We start from the raw sequence: 18,284 nt of genomic DNA, 5'->3' as shown, positions 1-18,284 counted from the left end.
CACCTGGTAATTCCTTCGATGAATTTTCCTACTATAAACTGAATGCAGAGGGTTGCATAAATGAAAGAAGGTGTGTAAAATCTATGTATGTATCTCAGGAAAAAAACAAAACAAAACAACAACTTTCCATAACCAGCAGGGGGGAAGGGATGACACTGCATGTCATGAAATCAGCAGGGGTGATGACTAGAAATTTGTCTTTCCAGGGGAGCACTGGCATATAGCAATGATGTGTCCTGTATAAAACACATTTTTTATGGTGGCATTGCTTAGATATGTGAACAAGTGCAGGCAATAGAAGAAATGTAGTGCATTCCACTCATGGTATGAAATGCGGGACACGTTTCTCCGGAGTGTACGTTGTGATGCCTATCAACCCCCTTTGCTGAGCCGATTTCTCTCACCGCATCTAGCTTAAGACTAACGTGGCCAAAGCCGACGCCTTGGCTAACGAGCGAGCTAACGCTCAGCTGTCGGAGCTGGGTTTTCGCCAATTAGCGAGCGGAGCGGGCTGGGGGTCCAGCCGCCCCCCGCGCTGGCTGGGAGCGAGGGAGAGGCCGTGGGAGAGAGAAATGGTGCCCTTGGCGCGAGGGAAACTGCGCTCTGCCGCCTCACAGCAGCGTGGGCAGCAGGACGCGACGCCTTCCTCCCACCCTCCCTTATCGGCTTTTCAGCAGGAGCAACAAATTTTCCCTCCACCCTTCCCAAGGCTACGGCCTTTCCCCACCTCCGGGGCCGCAGGACGGTGACACCACCTAAAGGGAGCTTGTGCGCATGCGCATGGCCTCCCCGCCACCCCAGCTCGGCAGGAATGCCGCGCCTGCGCGCTACCCACAGCGGCCTCCTCTCGGGAGGAAGGGCGGCGCCTGCGCACTGCCTCGCGCCGCGCGGGGGGCGCAGCCATGTTCCGCGGCGGCGGCGCCGCTCGTCTCAGCCATGTCCCGCGGGCAGAGGGGCTTGCCGCGCCACGCCGGCGGCGGGGAGCTGGGCGGGCTGCGCAGGTGGGAGCTGCCGCGGAGGGCTGGGGGGGCTGGGGCGTGGGGGGTATTTCTCCCTCAGGGCGTCTGTAGAGCTCCCGGGTGTGTGGGCGGGGCGGGGGTGTGGTGCTCCCTGTGCCAGAACGCCTGTTGGGGGGGTGGGCGGTGGGGAGGTCGCAGGGTGGGCTTCGTCCACCCTCCCCGCCTTCAGCCTCGTCCTCCTCGGTACCCGCGAGGGGTAGCGGGGAGAGGCAGCTGCTGGCAGGTTGCCGCCCTCCACCAGCGTCTCCTCCTCCTCCGCCCCGCGGGTAGGCGGCCTCGCACCCGCGGCCTCGCTGAGGGAGTCTCCTTGCAGAGGTTGTTTTGGTCTCTTCTGGCAGTGGGGGGAGAGTTGGGCTCGGAGTGGAAGATGCGCCGCAGCCCGGGGAGAAGCGTGTGGGCTCGGCTGAGATGCCGTGAGTCCGGCTGGGAGTCACCGGGGCTTGCCTTAAGGCTGACACTGAAGTGGGCGGGGAGTGCAAAGCACTGGAGATACAGAAATACGGGCATATTTCTAAAAAGCATAATTTTCAGTTAGTATTTTTTCCTGGATTTTCAAATAGTCTTGTACTTAAGGCATGCTAGGTGTTGTGCTTTTTCTTTTCTTTTTTTTTTTTCTGTTTCTTTCAAGTCTTTAAAGTGAGTAATTGGTGTTGAGGGTGGCTAGAGAAAGGTTTTATCCATTCATTGCCTTTGCAAAAACCGAATGTGTTGAAAGTGTCCTTCTGCCTAGATCCATAGTTAGGAGTAAGCTATTTGTGCTCTGCGTTAGTAACTTTGAGCCTTCTGGGAGCAGGAAACTCCCAAAGCCAGTCAGGGTGGAGGAGAAAGAAAACATAGAGTCTTAATCCAGGATTAAAATAACAAAAACCTTCCTTCCCTCTCGCTTGTTGACTTAAAAAGTGCAGAGATCTCACACATACAGAACAGTATGTTTACTGTTTACTCGCACATACAGAACAACAGTATGTTTACTGTGTGGAGTCTGCAATGTAGGGTCATTCTCAGGCAAGCGGTGGCTGAACTGCAGGTGTGGTCCTTAGCCCAGAAGCCAGGTCTGGTGCTAGTAGATGCTTGTTTAGCAACCTATCATTTAAGATGTCATAGCTGCCAGAACTGAGGAGGAAAACGTAGATAATGCTTAATCCTTAAGCAATCCGTGGCTGTCCTTCCAGCATGTTGCAACCACCCCACTCTAGCTCCTTGGCTCATGCGTACTTGTGAGGACTTCGTGGCAACGTCTGGTAAAGAGTTTCCTGGGTAAAATTGTTTCCACATAAACGTTTGACCTAATTCTCCTTAGACATGCTGTTTTCCTGTGTTGAAGTGATGTTTCTGTATTTGCCTCTTCCACGAGTTTAGTGCAGGATAGAATGGTATATAAATGTCAAATAATGCGTTGCTGACAGAGGACAGTCTATGAATGTTGGCACATGTCAGCAGTTCCATAAACACTGGTGACGGTCCTCAGTTGTGGGGTTTCTTCCCCCTTTTTGTTTGCAAATAGAGAAACGATATACTTTTGGTTATCTAAATATTAACGGTTTATTTTAAAGTACTAATGTCTTAATTGCATTAGTCAAAGACCTTTTCTGAGCAACTGCATTTTCTGACACCTTTGTTAAGTTAGAGTTGCCTGAATGAGTTGATGCAAATCACATATCTATGCCAGAACAGCATTTGTAACTATAAATGATGATACTTAGATTGTCTGGATTTGTTTTGTATAGGCAATGTTCAGGGACTACCAGTGACTTGATGTGTGATGAAAATTCTTATTTTCTAGTTCTGTGCAACATCCACACTGCTGGCATCAAGAACAGGAATGCAGAAGCTGGAATGATTCAGATTCTTTGGTGTTTGATGAATATCAATGTAGACATTTAGACCAATGGCTGGAGAGGTAAGGAATAAATGTGAAGTTTGTTTATATCTTCACTTTGCTGCATGCTTTTCTTTAGGAATCCAACAAAACCTTGGATGTGATTAAATTAAATGTTTTCTAATAATACAGTAGCACAGAGTTAGCAAATAATCTCTACATTATGCAAGAGTAGACCATTCAGTGTGGCTAATTGAAAGACATGCCATAATATTAGCAAGTATTTCATATGAAAGAGAGAAATGGTATATACTGAGGCAGTAGTTTAAGGTCTTTATTGCTGAAATCTTCAATATTAGTATAAAACTCCCATTGAAGCAATATGCTGTTACTTTTTATATTTTGCTTAACACATCTTTATGTGTAAGTGTGGACAAACCATGACGTTTGTCTCTTCACATGACAGTGCACTCAGTATATTCAGCTGTACTACAGCTTTTAGTAAATACTTTTTTTTTTTTGGTAGTCTAATACCAAGGACAATTTGAGATGAGATCAAATTTTATAGGTAGGTAGTTCTAGGAATATTTTGCTTTGCTTTTGGATATTCTAGACTAAAGACCTCAGGTGGAAGAAGTGGTTGAGATTGGTATCTTAATGTCTGACAGGAAGTATGAAAAGTGGTGAGTGCTTGGATATGTTCAGAAAACTGAGTAGAAGGTAAGTTAGAAGAGATGAAATATTTTACTGAGAGCACACAAAAACTTTTTATATAATTTATACATCTCTGAGTATTACATTATATGAAGTTGATTGTCATTTCTGATGGTGTGTTTAATATTGCTTCAGTTAAATGAATCTCTTGAAGAGCTTAGGAAAGACCTTGTATTCAGGAGTGTTTTCTATGTCTTTGATGCTATCATAAAAAATATTAACAGTATGTTATGATTGTGAGTCAAACTGGATGTGCTAGCAGCATTTTGCATTTCTCTCTTGCTGAGTAGATATGTTCCTCCTTAGCATGGAATCTTTATGTCGTGTTAAAATGACATTGGCAGATGTTAATCTCATCTGTTGATGTGAAACCATTTAGGGAAAGTAAGACTAAGCTAAATTTACTTCTGTATTACTTATGTTGAATGTTGAGGCATTAACATTGAAAGAAGTGGACAGACTGAAAGGAGAAGTTTTCAGTGTTTCAGAATATTACAGCATTATACAGTTTTCATTTATTATATTTTTTAAGTTAATGAGGAACCTGGTAAGTGTTTCTTCACGCGGAGAACATCAGTGATCCAACTGATTACTTAAATAAGAGCTTCCTGACTCCCTTTTTGGCTTTACACAGCAGAGTTCACATTCTTGAAATGATATGTTGGGATATGATGGTGTCTGACAAAATGTTTGTTCTGCTGATGTGATGGGCATTTTTCTGTTTCTTAAGCATCTCTGTCCTTTACAAAGTCCTTAGCTGACAACAGAGAGCAGTGACTAGACTGATGATTTTGACCTCAAGTAATTTCATGAATTGTGCTCTTTGATGGAATGGCAGCATTGAGAAGGTCCTCAAGTAGTAGAGAGAAGCATTTGCATTGGCTGATCTGGGAGTATTTTAAGAGGTGGTCAGGCCTATGTTCTGACATGAAATTCACTTCACGACCATTTTCTTTCCCTGCAAAGTAAAACTGATAATCTTACATCACTGCTGAAGGTGACTTGAGCTGAAATGTTTTAATTTGTTTGACTTTGAACTGAAATGGAGTAGGGGCATGCCCATGGTGTTACAGTTGTGGAGCTGTTTTTGTCCACTATTGAAGTTTCTGTTCATTAAATATGTTATGAGCAACAAATGGTCATATTGAGTTCTCATTATTTTCCAGCTCTTCAACACCAGAAGATTCTAGGCCTCTTTCTAGTTGCCCTGACTGGGAAGGTAGAATTGAAGAAGGCAAAACAATGAGGACATCAAATAAAAAAAAGACAAAGTAGGTATTGCATAACTATTAACTATTGTTGTGTTGGTTTTAGCCATAGCTATCTAATGCTCTCCGACTACTTTACATGCATTAATGAAGGTTTGAAATACAGCCAGGCTGTTTCATATCAAGCCTGAAGGAAGCCTTAAGGAGAGAGTAGCACTGAGAAGTCTTATCTCAAAAGCTACTTGTATGATCATTTCAGATTCTCTTCCTTTTTCAGCTTAAACTGCATATTCATTACAACTTGCCATAAGAGAAAATACTGGAATAATGAAAGGAAAAATGAAAACCAGCCATAGAGCCTTGGAGAGAGAAATGGCTATTAGATTGTTGAAGCTAGCCTCCTTTATATTATCCATCTTTGTTTTATTGAGTTTAAGCTTTTTCATATTTATGTTAGGAGGTTGTTACACATATATGCAATAATTGTGTATCATTTGATTTCCTTGTCGTGGGACTACCTATAACCTTCTAGTAAGGCAGCTCTAGCACCAGTACCCTCAGATATCGTTTTATGTGTTACAAACCTGAGCAATTGCATGAACTTGCAAAACCTACTCTTTTTGTTGTAATGATTCATTTGGCTAGCACAACTTTCACTCTTGTAGACTGGTGAGGTAAGAGTTGTGCTTACTGTCTATCAGAGTAAGAATACATATAGTTCTAGAGTATGTGTTTATATAACATGTTGTAAAGCTATTAAGGTTCTTTTCAACTTAATTCTAATTTTTATTTTTAAGTTCTGTTTCAAGTGATTCTGCTAATCCAGCTGAAAGGGAGACAGATGAAGTGGTTCTGAGGAGAAGACAAAAACAGATCAATTTTGGAAAGAATACCCTTGCATATGACAGATATATTAAAGAAGTTCCAAAGTAAGTTGCACTATGTTGCACATTTCCAAATAAACTCTTACTTGTTCCTGATGTGTGTGTAGATCAGCACACAGCTTTAGTTCTCTTAAATTTATATGAACAGTAAGTGAAGAAAACTTGACTCGATTTTTGTTAAAGAGAAAATTGCATACGAGCAAATTTAGTTAGGGAAAATTTAAAGCTAGATGTTCCCTTTGTTTATTGCTGTTGCTAGTAGCAAACATACTTTAAATAAATTCTGTATTAATCAGCTCCCTGTGACACTTCAGGTGACTGTGTTGCTAGGCCAGTGTGAAGTTAATTGATACCAGGAAATGACAGCTTTGAATGAGGACTGAATAAAGCCTTGCATTTAAGTATTGGTAAGGGAAACCAGTCTTCAGTGATTCATCAGTAACTAACAAATCAAAACCTGGATTTCTTGCTTTCTCTGTCATTCCACTTTGGGCTTCAGAGTCCGTGATTTGTGGCACTTAAATCAAGATTTCTTAGCCAGCCCGTTCTGCTTACTGCAGAGCTATTCAGATTCAGAATCTAGTCTACTAATGTATAGATGTGCATCTGTGTTCTTGTTTTGAGGGTTATTTTTTAGAGGTGTTTTTGTCAATATGGCTTGCTACTTATAGTTGCTAGCTTTCTATGGATTCTATCTGTAAAAGCCTGTTGTGAAAATTGCCAGCCAAGTGCAGTGGATGCTGTGAGCTCGTTGAGCAAAACTTGAAAGATTAGACTAGATTACTAAAAATCAACAACAGATACCATAAATGGTCACAGATATCACACAATATCATGATCACATCTTCGGTAACACTTTTTTCTTCAAAGAGTCTTGGATTGCTTTGTGAATTGTAGGTTTTTTTGTCACTTTGTCATCAGTGGTAGGACTGCAGCCAGTCTTACGCTGATGCCTGGCACTTGCATAGCTGTGCTGTGATCAGTTAAATCATAGGTGGAGAATAGGAAAGGGTGAGAACAATGTTCAGAAAAAACATGAGATAAACTTAAAAAAAAAAGTGTTCTGGGTGGCATTTTAATGGGATAGTTTATAATACTGTTCCTTAGCAGGGATCTGTTTATCTTACAGAAAGTCTTATGGCTAAGTACATTGATCTGTGAAGCTGGTAGGGGGAACCACTTGAGACCAAGGTACTTTGTGTGATTTAAAACATTATTATAGTATGCTTTTTTCCACCCCCAGGCTTAAAGCTGACTCCAGTATGGTAGGACTGTAAACAGGATTATTTTGTACTGATGATACAGTTTGAGTGAGCTCTTCAGTAATCTGTGGTGGACAGGATCTGGGTTTGGGATACTGTCTGAGAAATAGCATTTCCAGCCATTGGGTGATCCCAGACAGCATTGTTACAGTGTCTGTCCAGTGTAGATTCAGTGGAAGGGCATATATATAATTTACATTTTACCCAGAGAGCATGGGTACTTTGTTTTCTATACTCCCAAAAGACAAATGCTGTTTAGAATTACAGCAGTCCCCAATGTAATAATGCATGGACAGTGGTAGAATAAAAGTTCACTGAAGATACTTGTGCGTTGACACCTGCCAGCAGCCAGCTACCCACACAGCTGCTTTCTCCCTCCCTTTCCCCAGTGGGATGGGGAAAGAATAGAAAGAGAAAAAGCGGGAAAGCTGATGGATTGAGATAAGGGCAGTTTAACAGGTGAAGGAAAGAAAGGGGGGAAAAAGCAAGTGATGCAAATGCAATCACTCACTACCTCCCACAAGCAGAGTGGTGCCCTGACAGTCTCTGAGCAGTGGCCACTTTGGAAGACACCTCCCCTTCTTCCTCTGCCCTGATTTTTATTGCTGATCATGACATTATAAGGTATGGAGTATCTCTTTGGGTAATTCGAGTCAGCTGTCCCAGTGGTTTCCCCTCTCAACTTCTTTTTCATCCTCAATTTAGTGGCTGTGGGAGGGGGCAGGGCAGAGTGGGGGAAAAGAGGCAGCCTTGAAGCTGTGCAAGCACTGTTCAGCAATAGCCAAAAATTAGTGTGTTATCAGCACTGTTTTAAATGCAAAATAAATGCAAAACACAGCACTACAGGGACTACTGTGAAGGAAGTTAACTCCATCCCAGCCAGACTCGGTACAACACTAAATACAAAGAAACTGCACCTGACTTAGGAAAACTGAGATAAAAGTAGCTGGAGGCTAGGATACTATTGAAGGGGTATGAGTTATGCTGCTTCCGTTTCATATTTGTCCATGGGCAGTAGGGATCCGCTTTTGGCAGCTGTCACAGTTCTGGGCTGGATGAACCTCTGGTCTGACTCAGCATGTTATTGTTAGTTGTTGCTTGTGTGGTCTGTTTTTGACAATGTTTTAGGATATACCCATTTCAGTTAAGTGTTTAAAAATATGAAAATTCTGTTTATTAGGCTATTGATGCTTGCATGATCTGATGGACTGAGGATTTTTTTTTTAAGAATGAAAATCATGTCCTGAAATAGAAATGTTACTGTGTATTTACAGGAATCAGCGAATACCAGGAGTTCATCCTAGAACTCCCAACAAATTTAAGAAGTACAGCCGTAGATCCTGGGACCAGCAGATCAGGCTGTGGAAGATAGCACTGCATGCCTGGGATCCTCCTACTGAAGAAACCTGGGATCTGCAGCCAGTGTGTGTATGGGTGAATTAAGGCAGCACCTGTCTCTTGCTTCACAGGAGGACTCTATTTACAGCATTCCTAACTGGGAGCAAGAGATCAGGTTCAGAAGTTGGAGTCTCCTTGAACGCCTTGTTTTCCTTTTGAATTCTGTTAGTCTTCAAGATCCTCCCGTTATTTAGTCTAAATTCATCTCCAGTAAGGCACTTTGGGGAGGAAGGCTTTTGGTCTGTCTCCACTAGTACACTCCCTTCCCCTGCATGTTTACACTGGTAAAATTACACAAGGTAAAAATATTTTTCTAGAAAGGGATAGACATATGCAGAAGTTCAGTGATTACTGTTCCTTGACAACCTTTTCATCTTTCCTTCTTCTGATGTCAGTGGAACCACCTTTCTCCTACAATAACAATATGTTAGAGGATTTGAGAAGTATAAGAAGATTAGAGAGAGATTTCTGTGCTCTCTGCAGGAGAGTGGCAACTGTGTTCAGGATGGAATTTTTTTTATATCTTTTCAGAACTTTGAATTTCTGTAACCAGGCTAGCTCCGCTAACTGACACCACCTAATACTTTACAAGGTTGGGACTAGTAAATTGGGAGAAAAAGAGTGGAAATCCATTAGCTCTGTAACTGCATTGTGTAAATAGTTTTAGTTGTGTTGTAATTTACCTACGGTGGAAGTTGCAGTTGTTTGCACCATTTGGATGTCATGAGACGAACTGTTAATTATTACTGCAGCTTAACTGTCTTCTGCTTGGAGTGGTGAGCTAGATGGGTAGTATTTTAAATTGCCTTTTTTTTTTTTTTTACTTTTCTGTTTTTAGTAGTACAGAACCCTCAGGCAGTTCCCAGGAATGGTTCTGCAAAGACCAGGATGCTTCTGGCTCCCTTGTATTTGACGAAAAGCAGAAGAGAAGTGAATGTGAAGATGAATGCAGACAGACTGACTACACACTGGAGAGGTATGAGATAAAACTTCTGTGGTTAACTTATTGAAATAATTCAATATATGTTGATGCTATCAGGTTTTTTGGGAAATGTTTAACAAGGGAGGGCAGTTAATGCTCAGATTCAGAGTTTGGCACTTTTGCTGTTGAATGTAATCCATCATTGGTACAGAGCATTGAAAGTGGAAAAATTACCAGCATTACAGAATTGCATGCTTAACAGCAGCAAAGGCAGTGTTTTTTCAGCTTCTCTGTTTATACAGTGGAGTACTGAGGTTTCTTTAACCACTGTTGGCAAGTGGTGAAAGTAGGGTACCTTTTTCAGAAGCAAGCGTTCAATTAAGTGTTACGCCTGTCTGCAGAACAGCAGGGAGACTAACAGTGAAGCACCTCATGCATTTCCCTGTTTACTGAGATATCTTGATCTGGGGGCACGTGTGTGGAGCTGAAAATGGTTCTGCTTCCAAGTTTGTTGTGCGATTGTGACTGGGTTCACTTTCCAAAATACAGTGGAGTGGTTACCAAAATTTGAGCCATTTTCTCTGTGTTCCTCTGTTGTGACTAAAGAATCATACCTCAACAAAAGTCTTCCTGTGTAGCATGTGCCATTATTTTGCAGAACTCTGATAAGTGTTTAAAGAGATGAAAAATGTTATGTGTGTAAAATCTATGTCTTATTTTTGTAGTTCCTGTTCTCCTGATTCTTCTCCAGTATGGAAACGCAGAAAAAGAAACAATTCTGACTCCTCTGTGGTTTCAAAGAGCAAAAACCATTACATGCATATGTACCACACACTGGAAAGGTATGAAATTATTCTCCATATGGAGACTCATTGATATTATGAACCGACTTTTGGAATATGACTGGTGTTTATCCCTCCTTTACTAGCTTTAGTTTTCTCTAAATGTTGTGCAGTTTAATGAGGAAAGGAAATCATGCCAGAATGATTGTGTTGTATAATAGCAAATATTTACAGTGGTCCACTGCAAAGGTGAAGAAACTTCACCATCAGAAGACACAACAGGTTATTTTTTGTGTGTAGATTTAGGCAACACTAATGTGGTGTTCTTGATTTCTCGTGGAACCTGGTTTCTGCTTCAGAGGTTGTCATTCTGAAATTGTTATGTGCCTGTCATAGTTATTTCCCATAACTCTTACATGCACTGCATTCTGCTTTTTGGCATAGAGAGTGTGTACAAGTTGATGAATGTTATGGTTAAGGAATGGAGCCCAATGTGCAGTCGTAAGTCTGTCAGCGAATACTGGACCTCACTCCCTGTTTAATTATTGCTATGTTATGTTTGCTACAGGTATACAGGTTTGCTACAGGTATACATGAAGGGATGTGAAAGAAGCTTTGTGTATTTTGATTAAGCTTATCCCTGTCTTCTGAAAGATGGTATGGAAGAAAATGCTTGTTGGAACAACAAGGAATTGGTCACCCAGCCTGGGACTGGGACAGTGTGAAGTTAATGTTCAAAAACAGATAACAGAAGGGTAGAGTTGTTGAGGCTAACACCTTCTTTATTCTAAGTTGTTCAGGAATTAAACTACTCCTCTAGCAATTGGTCTTAATCATATTTCCTTTTTTCCCCCTTCCTAGCTGCTGCATAAGAAGTCTTCCTATAAATGAGAAATGATAGGCTATGTAGAGGAGAGCATGGTTTAACTCTACAAAGTTTTGTCAGAACCACAAGAAAACTGGAACAATGATTTAAGTTTTTGGGGGTTTAGTAGACTTTTCACACTGATCTTAGTAAAAATGCTTATACAGGTGTGGTTTTTTCTCTCTACTTAGCCCCCTTATCTTCAGAAGAATTAAGAGGAGCTGTGATACAAAGGTCCATGGTTTCAGACCTTTTCACTTTCTTTTTAGTCTTACTGAATCAGGACATCAGGAGGCTTTTTCAAAGTGCTCAGAGTGGGAAGCCTTTGGTGAAAATGACGAAGTAATGACAGTACAACATGGTATAGAAATAACAAGGTAGATACCATAATGATTATTATGTTCTTTCTGTTTATTGCTTGTGCTGTGAAGGTGTCCCTGTTCGTTTTTTTTAATCTTCCTTTCCCTTCACTATTTAATATAACTTTTTTTTTTCTCCCTCCTTACACTTCCTCCAGCGTGTGGTATGTTTGGTTGTTCTTTTTGTTCTTTGAGTTTACTTGACTTTTCCCAGTCTGACTCTCCATCTACTACTTTCTGCTGCTTCTGCCATAAAGTAATGCTGGAAGATGCTGAGCCCCTTTCACCCTCTTTGTCTTACGGAAAGTGATGGCATTTTACAGAATTGATCCCTGTGGTTGTTCCTAGCTTCTCGCTTGCTAAGCCTAGGAGCTGAAAGTTTTGTCTCTGTCTCCTGTGAGATTACGTTGTTTTGTAGCTGACAACAATGATAATTATTTGTTTTTATGCAGTGACCCAGTTCCAGCCAGTTGTTCTTCAGGATGGAACAATCAGAAACAGAAAAACACCAGCTTCTTTCTGCCTGACAGCAAGACTTGCAGAGACACAGACTGCAGGCTGGAGAGGTATAAATTGCAGCTCGTCAATCAGGGACCTTTTTTGCGTATTAAGTTAGAAGCATAGTTGCCTTATTTTGTTGTATTTCAATCCAAGCTTTTATTATAAACATGGATTTATTTTTTCCCCCTACTATTCTTAGGGATGTGTTGGCCAATATTTATATGTTGCATGGTAAAATTCCGTCCTTATGTTCTCGTGTTATAGTCTGTATTAGAGTAAATAGCAGGTTGTAGCTGTATTTAGTATAAAAAGGTTACCATAATAAAGCCACTTAGTCTTTGGCTTTTTTTTAATTATTATTTGTAGGCTTAAGCTTTGTAGCAGTTTATTGGAAGGACATCAGTCAGAATACCCTGAAAGGGGATGGGGAAGTGCAAGTGCTGAAGATAGAATAATGAGGAAAAAAATTTAAATATCAAGGTGAGTTCATGCTGACTACTTACTTAACTTACTCTTCAGTAGCCCATATGCAGTATTGTTCTACAGAATCCAACTGTTCAGTTTGAGCAGATCAGTTTCTCTTTTTATTCCTTTATTATATTAGTATTTTATCCCATCCTCTTGTATTTAATGCAGCACCTTAATTAAAAGATCTAATACTTCAGACTTAGTAAATTGTTGAAATATTTACCTGTTCAGCCAGAAAACCTGTGTTTTATCTTAATCGCCCAAATGAAAAGTGCCATTTTTAAAAATTATTTCAGTAGCAGCTTTTCTGCCTCTTAGTATTTCCTGATGAAGTCACAGCTTTGCATTTGCAGCAGTAGGTGTCAATGAAAATTTTCTCTTGGACTTTAGATTCCTGTGGTGCATTAATAGGATGGGTGCTATCTTGAGGCAAACAGCTTTTATTAGCAGATAGTCTTTTGTGTAATTTGATTCTTTGATCTACATTTAATGCAGGCTCTGAAATATTATGGACTAGGATAAAATGTTTGTTTAACAGTGATCTTGGAATATTTTGCCTAATAACTCATTAAGAATATGGCACACAGTTTTACAATACTAAAGATCTGAATTCTAGCAATATGAGGAAAAGGCAGGTAGAGGTTTTAAAAATTGTGTTAATGGTGTTTTTTCTATTGACTTGATTTTTTTTTTTAATTTAAAATCTTTGAGCATGAATAAGACTTAATATGGATTCACTTTTCTTAAATGCTAATTCAATATTTGAAAATATCTAGTCTCTCTTTGTATATAGAAGTATCGAAGAAGGAGGACTTTCTCCTGTGACAGAAAATGATTTGAAGAATAGGGATATAGTCTGAGATCATCCTTGGAAAACTGGTGCAGTCGCATAAGATCTGCACTGAAAGGAAGAGATTTACAGTCAGCATATGTGCAATCAACATAAGGTGAAATGTGCAGGTAAAAGAAGCATGCCTCTCTACGTCACAGTTGAGAGCATTTCTCATTATACTGGCTCAGTATTGGGGCCAGTTCTGTTTAATATCTTTATCAATGATCTGGATGAGGGGATCGAGTGCACCCTCATAAGTTTGTAGACAACAACACCAAGCTGGGTGGGAGTGTTGATCTGCTTGAGGGTAGGAAGGCTCTACAGAGGGATCTGGACAGGCTGGGTCAATGGGCTGGGACCAACTGTATGAGGTTCAACAAGGCTAAGTGCTGGGTCCTGCACTTGGGTCACAACAACCCCATGCAACGCTACAGGCTTGGGGAAGAGTGGCTGGAAAGCTGCCCAGCAGAGAAGGATCTGGGGGTGTTGGTCACCAGCTGGCTGAATATGAGCCAGCAGTGTGCCCAGTTGGCCAAGAAGGCCAATGGCATCCTGGCTTGTACCAGAAATAGCATGGCCAGCAGGAGTAGGGAAGTGATCGTGCCCCTGTACTCAGCACTGGTGAGGCCGCACCTCGAATGCTGTGTTCAGTTTTGGGCCCCTCACTGCAAGAGAGACATTGAGGTGCTGGAGCGTGTCCAGAGAAGGGCAACGAAGCTGGTGAAGGGTCTAGAGCAGAAGTCTGATGAGGAGCGGCTGAGGGAACTGGGGTTGTTCAGCCTGGAGAAGAGGAGGCTGAGGGGAGACCTTCTTGCTCCCTACAACTACCTGAAAGGAGGGTGTAGTGAGGTGGGCATCAGTCTCTTTTGTCCCAAGTAACAAGTGATAGGACAAGAGGAAATGGCCTCAAGTTGCACCAGGGGAGGTTTAGATTGGATATTAGGAAAAATTCTTCACTGAAAGGGTTGTCAAGTATTGGAACAAGCTGCCCAGGGAAGTGGTTGAGTCACCATCCCTGGAGGCAGAAGTGGTACTTAGGGACATGGTTTAGTGGTGGGCTTGGCAGTGCTAGGTTAACGGTTGGACTTGATCTTCAAGGTGTTTTCCAACCTAAATGATTCTATTCTATTCTGGTCTTCTAGATAGTCCGTTGATATTAGGTGCTTTAAGTTGTCTGTGTTGTAAATAAGTTTCTGATAAGGAGTGTATATACTCAGTGGGTTCACAGCTTTTCAGTTAGAATGAGTGATTATCTTTGTGACATGTCACTTGTAGAAGGTGAATTAAATAGCTTCTCTGTGGAGCAGAACATTGGTTTCCTGGGATGCAAAGATAATATTGGAGAGAGACACTGCCTTTAATCATGATTTTTAGGTGTGATGAACTCAAACTCTCAAATGGGAAGAACTTTATCTATGGAAAGTGAATGTAGCTTGAAAACCAGATCATGGGTTACATGGTAGAATTCTGTGCCACCCGCCTTTTTGCTAAAATAAAATTTCTGTCTTAAACAAGCAAAATAAATGTGGCTGTTTAGAGCCCAGTTAAATGTCTATAATTTTGGATGTATCTGGTTGCTTTTTAAAAGAAAAAAAACTTAGTGGGACATTTAAGATATGCAGATTAATTCATAAAATACATTTTTCTCTACGTTCTAATTAATTACAACATTTAGGTGAAAATGCTGTGAGGGGCTAGGAAAGATAGGCTCAGCTACTTCATTTTCTTTTTAACAAATACTTTAGCAATATAGAGTATGTAGTATTCTCCCCCCCCCCCCCCCCCAATAACTTATGTTCTCAAAGTGTTATGCTGTCTGTAACACTTTCCTTAGTATGGACAGTATGGCTTTGTCTTTTATACTGTGCTTTAAGCTCATCGTATGCAGTACTGTGTTCCATTTACTGCTACTGTAATACTATAGCTTAAGAGAGTAAATGTTTTGCTGTTAATGACTAGATATATTTATAAAATGCTGTTGTGTACCTTTTTGTTTAGGTTTCTCCAGATCTTTAAGGATAGATTGTTTTCTGCAAGCTCTGCCTCAAGTCTAAAACTTCAGATTTCATTAAGTCTGTGCCACAATGATGATGGATGTTCCTTAAAGCTTTTGTGAGAATGTTTCTGCTTTACCTGCATTGGCTGATGCCACGTACGTCATATTGTAAAGGCTACTTCAGTTGATGGATCCTGCTGTTGCCATTTGGAGATCATGCTACTTAGAGTGCGCTAATGTTATGCTGGTGAATTAGTCCAATATCAAAGAATGCCACGACTGAAGAATGCCACCCCTTAAACCAAGGAGTTAAACCCTCTTTCCTCTACTGGACCAGAATTGTACATCCAATATGAAGAACTGCTTCAAAATAGTGTAGATAATTCCAACCTTTCTCCAGTTGTTAAAGACAAACTGTTCTTAGCTTTTGAATTGGGTGATCATCCATTTGGCTTATTTACCGTTCTCTGAGATAAGATGTATTAAGCTAGCATTTGCCTAAGCCTAGTGAGAGAGGAGAAAGGAAAGGTAGACGGTTTATCAAAATCAGCTCCCTCCCTTTAAGGGGATGAGTGACTGTTTGAACAGCAACACAGCCTAAATACGTGGATTTTACTTCTATGTATGTTACAGCCTGACCCAAAGAGCCAATCTACTGCTGAGAGTATAAGGGGATGAGTTCAGTGCCTGCTGTTCCTACAGGAATTGGAGGTGAGCAGCACTATTTGCAGGTTTGGAGCTGCTCTTGGGCATGGGGTGTCCAGGCTTAAGGGTTGTGATGGTGTTTTGAGATAAGCTCTCCTTTGTTTTACTCTCTCTTGCTGTGCTCAGAAGGTCAAAGTGAGGGCTGAGGCTACAGTGGAGTTCAGACCAGATTCATGTGCCAGTTACAAGATTTTTATTTTATTTTTTTTTTTACAGTCCTTGTGGCATTTTATGTAGTACTGGGATACAAATGTCTGTCAGAGCTGGGAATTGTCTCTTTGCTGTAGTTCAGTTTGGCTCTTTGCAAGGCCACTGCGGAACTGTGGCAGTGCTAGGGATGACACATAGCAGCCTTGCTGTGGGGCTGGCAGTGTAACCAAGGGCCAAAAGCCCATTGTGCTACTGACCTGGAAACAAGCGGCTTCCTTAGAAACTACTCCCAGTCCCTTCCAAAACATTATTTCCAGGCATGCTCAGGCATGGGGTTCGGTAGTGTCCCAGCACAAGGGTGGCTCAGTCACACATCACAGAGCATGGAGTGTGTGTATACAAGGAACACATCTGTACAGAACTTTTTTAAGAAGTAATATTTAGAACCTTGTTGTTCCAGTGTGCATGCTTCCATGTGATTTATGATGATTGTAAATAAGGGAATGTGTTAATTTTTGGCACTTTGTCTTTATGCAGAAGTAAAGACTAACTTCAAAAATCCCTGTTGGTCTGCTTTTGCTGTTATGTTGTCAGCGTTTCATTATAAAAGGGCTGTGTGGATTCAGTAGTCCTCTTTTTGTTTGTTTTAGGGTGTTTTGTTTATTGGGAGGGCGTAGCCCTTGTTAAAAGGAGGGAGGACTCTTTGGAGATTAAATCAAACTCTTGTAGGGAGTTTCCAGTACAACGTGGGTTGTGTTCAGCTGCTCAGTTTGTTTTCTGACATCTTGTTGTGAGCTTTTATTTAATGCATTGTAACCTAGTGGAAGGGAGCAGCTGAAGCCCCAGTGCCCATTCAGGCATGGTAAAGGTGTCCTCCTGGAGAGGATGGAGCTGTTAGGTGAGAGTAATAGGCTGTCATTAAATACTTAAGCTCAGCTGTCAGAGCCCTTAAGCTTTTGCCTACAATGGACGGGGCCTGCAGTGGATTTATGGACACAGATCCATAGGATTTGTAATTCAGCAGTCCTTAAAAGATCTTGTGTTTCTCTGCTGAAGATACTTAGACTAGAAATAGGAAACAGAATAACCAATCTGCCTGATCTGTTCCCTAATCTAGGTTTTGTATGCTTGGACAAGCTGTGCTAGCACAAGGAAAGGAATGATACAGAGCAGATGAGGTTTGAGGTCTGCTAAAGGTATTTCATGCAGTGCTGCCACTGGATGTAGAACCACTGTAATGTCTCTTAATTAGTAACCGTACCCTCATCAGTCTAAACAGAGCAGATAAAACTGGAATGCAATCCATTCACTTGTTTATCTATCCAAGGCTATTTGACATGAGAGTTTACAACGGAGGTAAGCAAAGCTGAAGTCTGGCACTCCACCCCCAGTTTGTATTTGATAGCCTTCCATGAATTTTACCTATTTTAATTAAATCCAGTTTGCATAAATCTGTGCTCAGTTTGTAATTAAGCCAAAATAAACTCTGAACTTCACCAGGTTTAAATTTCTTCCAAGAAGTGACATGTATCTTCTATTGGCATGCTTCCACTGGGAGAATCTCCTTACAGATCATCTGTGCTTGTAGAAACAGTCCTTCACTAGCAGTTCTGAAATGCCATTGATTATGTGTACTTTGTTTTTAAAACTGCTCCTTTGAGGTGACAGTGATGAGGATACCTCCTCCCCTTAAAATTCCCACTGTGGTCCGAAAGTGCTTTTCTGAAGGATTTTATTTGCTGTCAAGGACAGAAAGATGCAAGGCAGCTGTAATCCCTAAGCTGCGTTACAGCAGATAGTTCTGCTTGATAAACTGAATTTAACTTGTACGTAGTGTTATGCTAAAAGTACTGCGTGGCTTCCAGCGTGGCTTATGACATCATATGGTATGGAATAGCCCTTTGGTCAGCTGGGGTCAGCTGTCCCAGCCGTGTCCCCTCCCAGCTTCTTGTGCACCCCCAGCCTCCTCGCTGGTGGGGTGGGGTGAGGAGCAGAAAAGGCCTTGACTCTGTGTAAGCACTGCTCAGCAGTAACTAAAACATCCCTGTGTTATCAACACTGTTTTCAGCACAAATCCAAAACATAGCCCCATACCAGCTACTGTGAAGACAGTTAACTCTATCCCAGCCCAAACCAGCACACCTGTGTACAACCTTTGAGGAAAAAACAAGAACTTGACAGAAAGTGACAGTTCTCCCTTACTTCTTCTCAAAATACTACTGATTTCAACCAGGAGTGCTAGGTATGTAGACATTCCACCCAAAACGCATTATTAAAGAGCTAAAACACCATTTCCAAATACATACTTAGCAGGAGTCTTTGAGATACGTATAATGAGAATGCAGATGCAATTTGTTAGAAGTGAAACATTTTAATTCAGTGCACTCACAAATGGGGAAA

The 18,284-nt window shown here is 41.3% G+C and overlaps 1 protein-coding gene across 5 annotated transcripts; it reads left to right on the top strand.

The window, feature by feature from the left end:
* The first annotated feature begins 869 nt into the window (after positions 1-869).
* LOC140652086 (uncharacterized) lies at positions 870-18,284 on the top strand. 5 transcript variants are annotated; one of them, XM_072862394.1, is made up of 12 exons: positions 870-1,001; positions 2,803-2,919; positions 4,719-4,823; positions 5,558-5,689; positions 8,181-8,330; positions 9,146-9,280; positions 9,952-10,068; positions 11,065-11,250; positions 11,685-11,798; positions 12,100-12,213; positions 12,978-13,161; positions 15,032-18,284. In XM_072862394.1, exons 1-10 carry the CDS (start codon positions 937-939, stop codon positions 12,203-12,205), a joined length of 1,227 nt encoding a protein of 408 aa, XP_072718495.1. In that variant the 5' UTR covers positions 870-936; the 3' UTR covers positions 12,206-12,213; positions 12,978-13,161; positions 15,032-18,284. The 5 variants fall into 5 exon arrangements, with proteins under 5 accessions (XP_072718495.1, XP_072718496.1, XP_072718492.1 ...); XM_072862395.1 differs by having other exon boundaries at positions 9,143-9,280; positions 11,143-11,250; XM_072862391.1 differs by having other exon boundaries at positions 9,143-9,280; positions 12,995-13,161.

This window comes from Ciconia boyciana, chromosome 5, assembly GCF_034638445.1.
Source record: "Ciconia boyciana chromosome 5, ASM3463844v1, whole genome shotgun sequence".
In the NCBI taxonomy this organism is placed as follows: domain Eukaryota; kingdom Metazoa; phylum Chordata; class Aves; order Ciconiiformes; family Ciconiidae; genus Ciconia; species Ciconia boyciana.
Note: the sequence above shows the minus strand (reverse complement) of the source record. Positions and strands in the feature narration are given on the sequence as shown.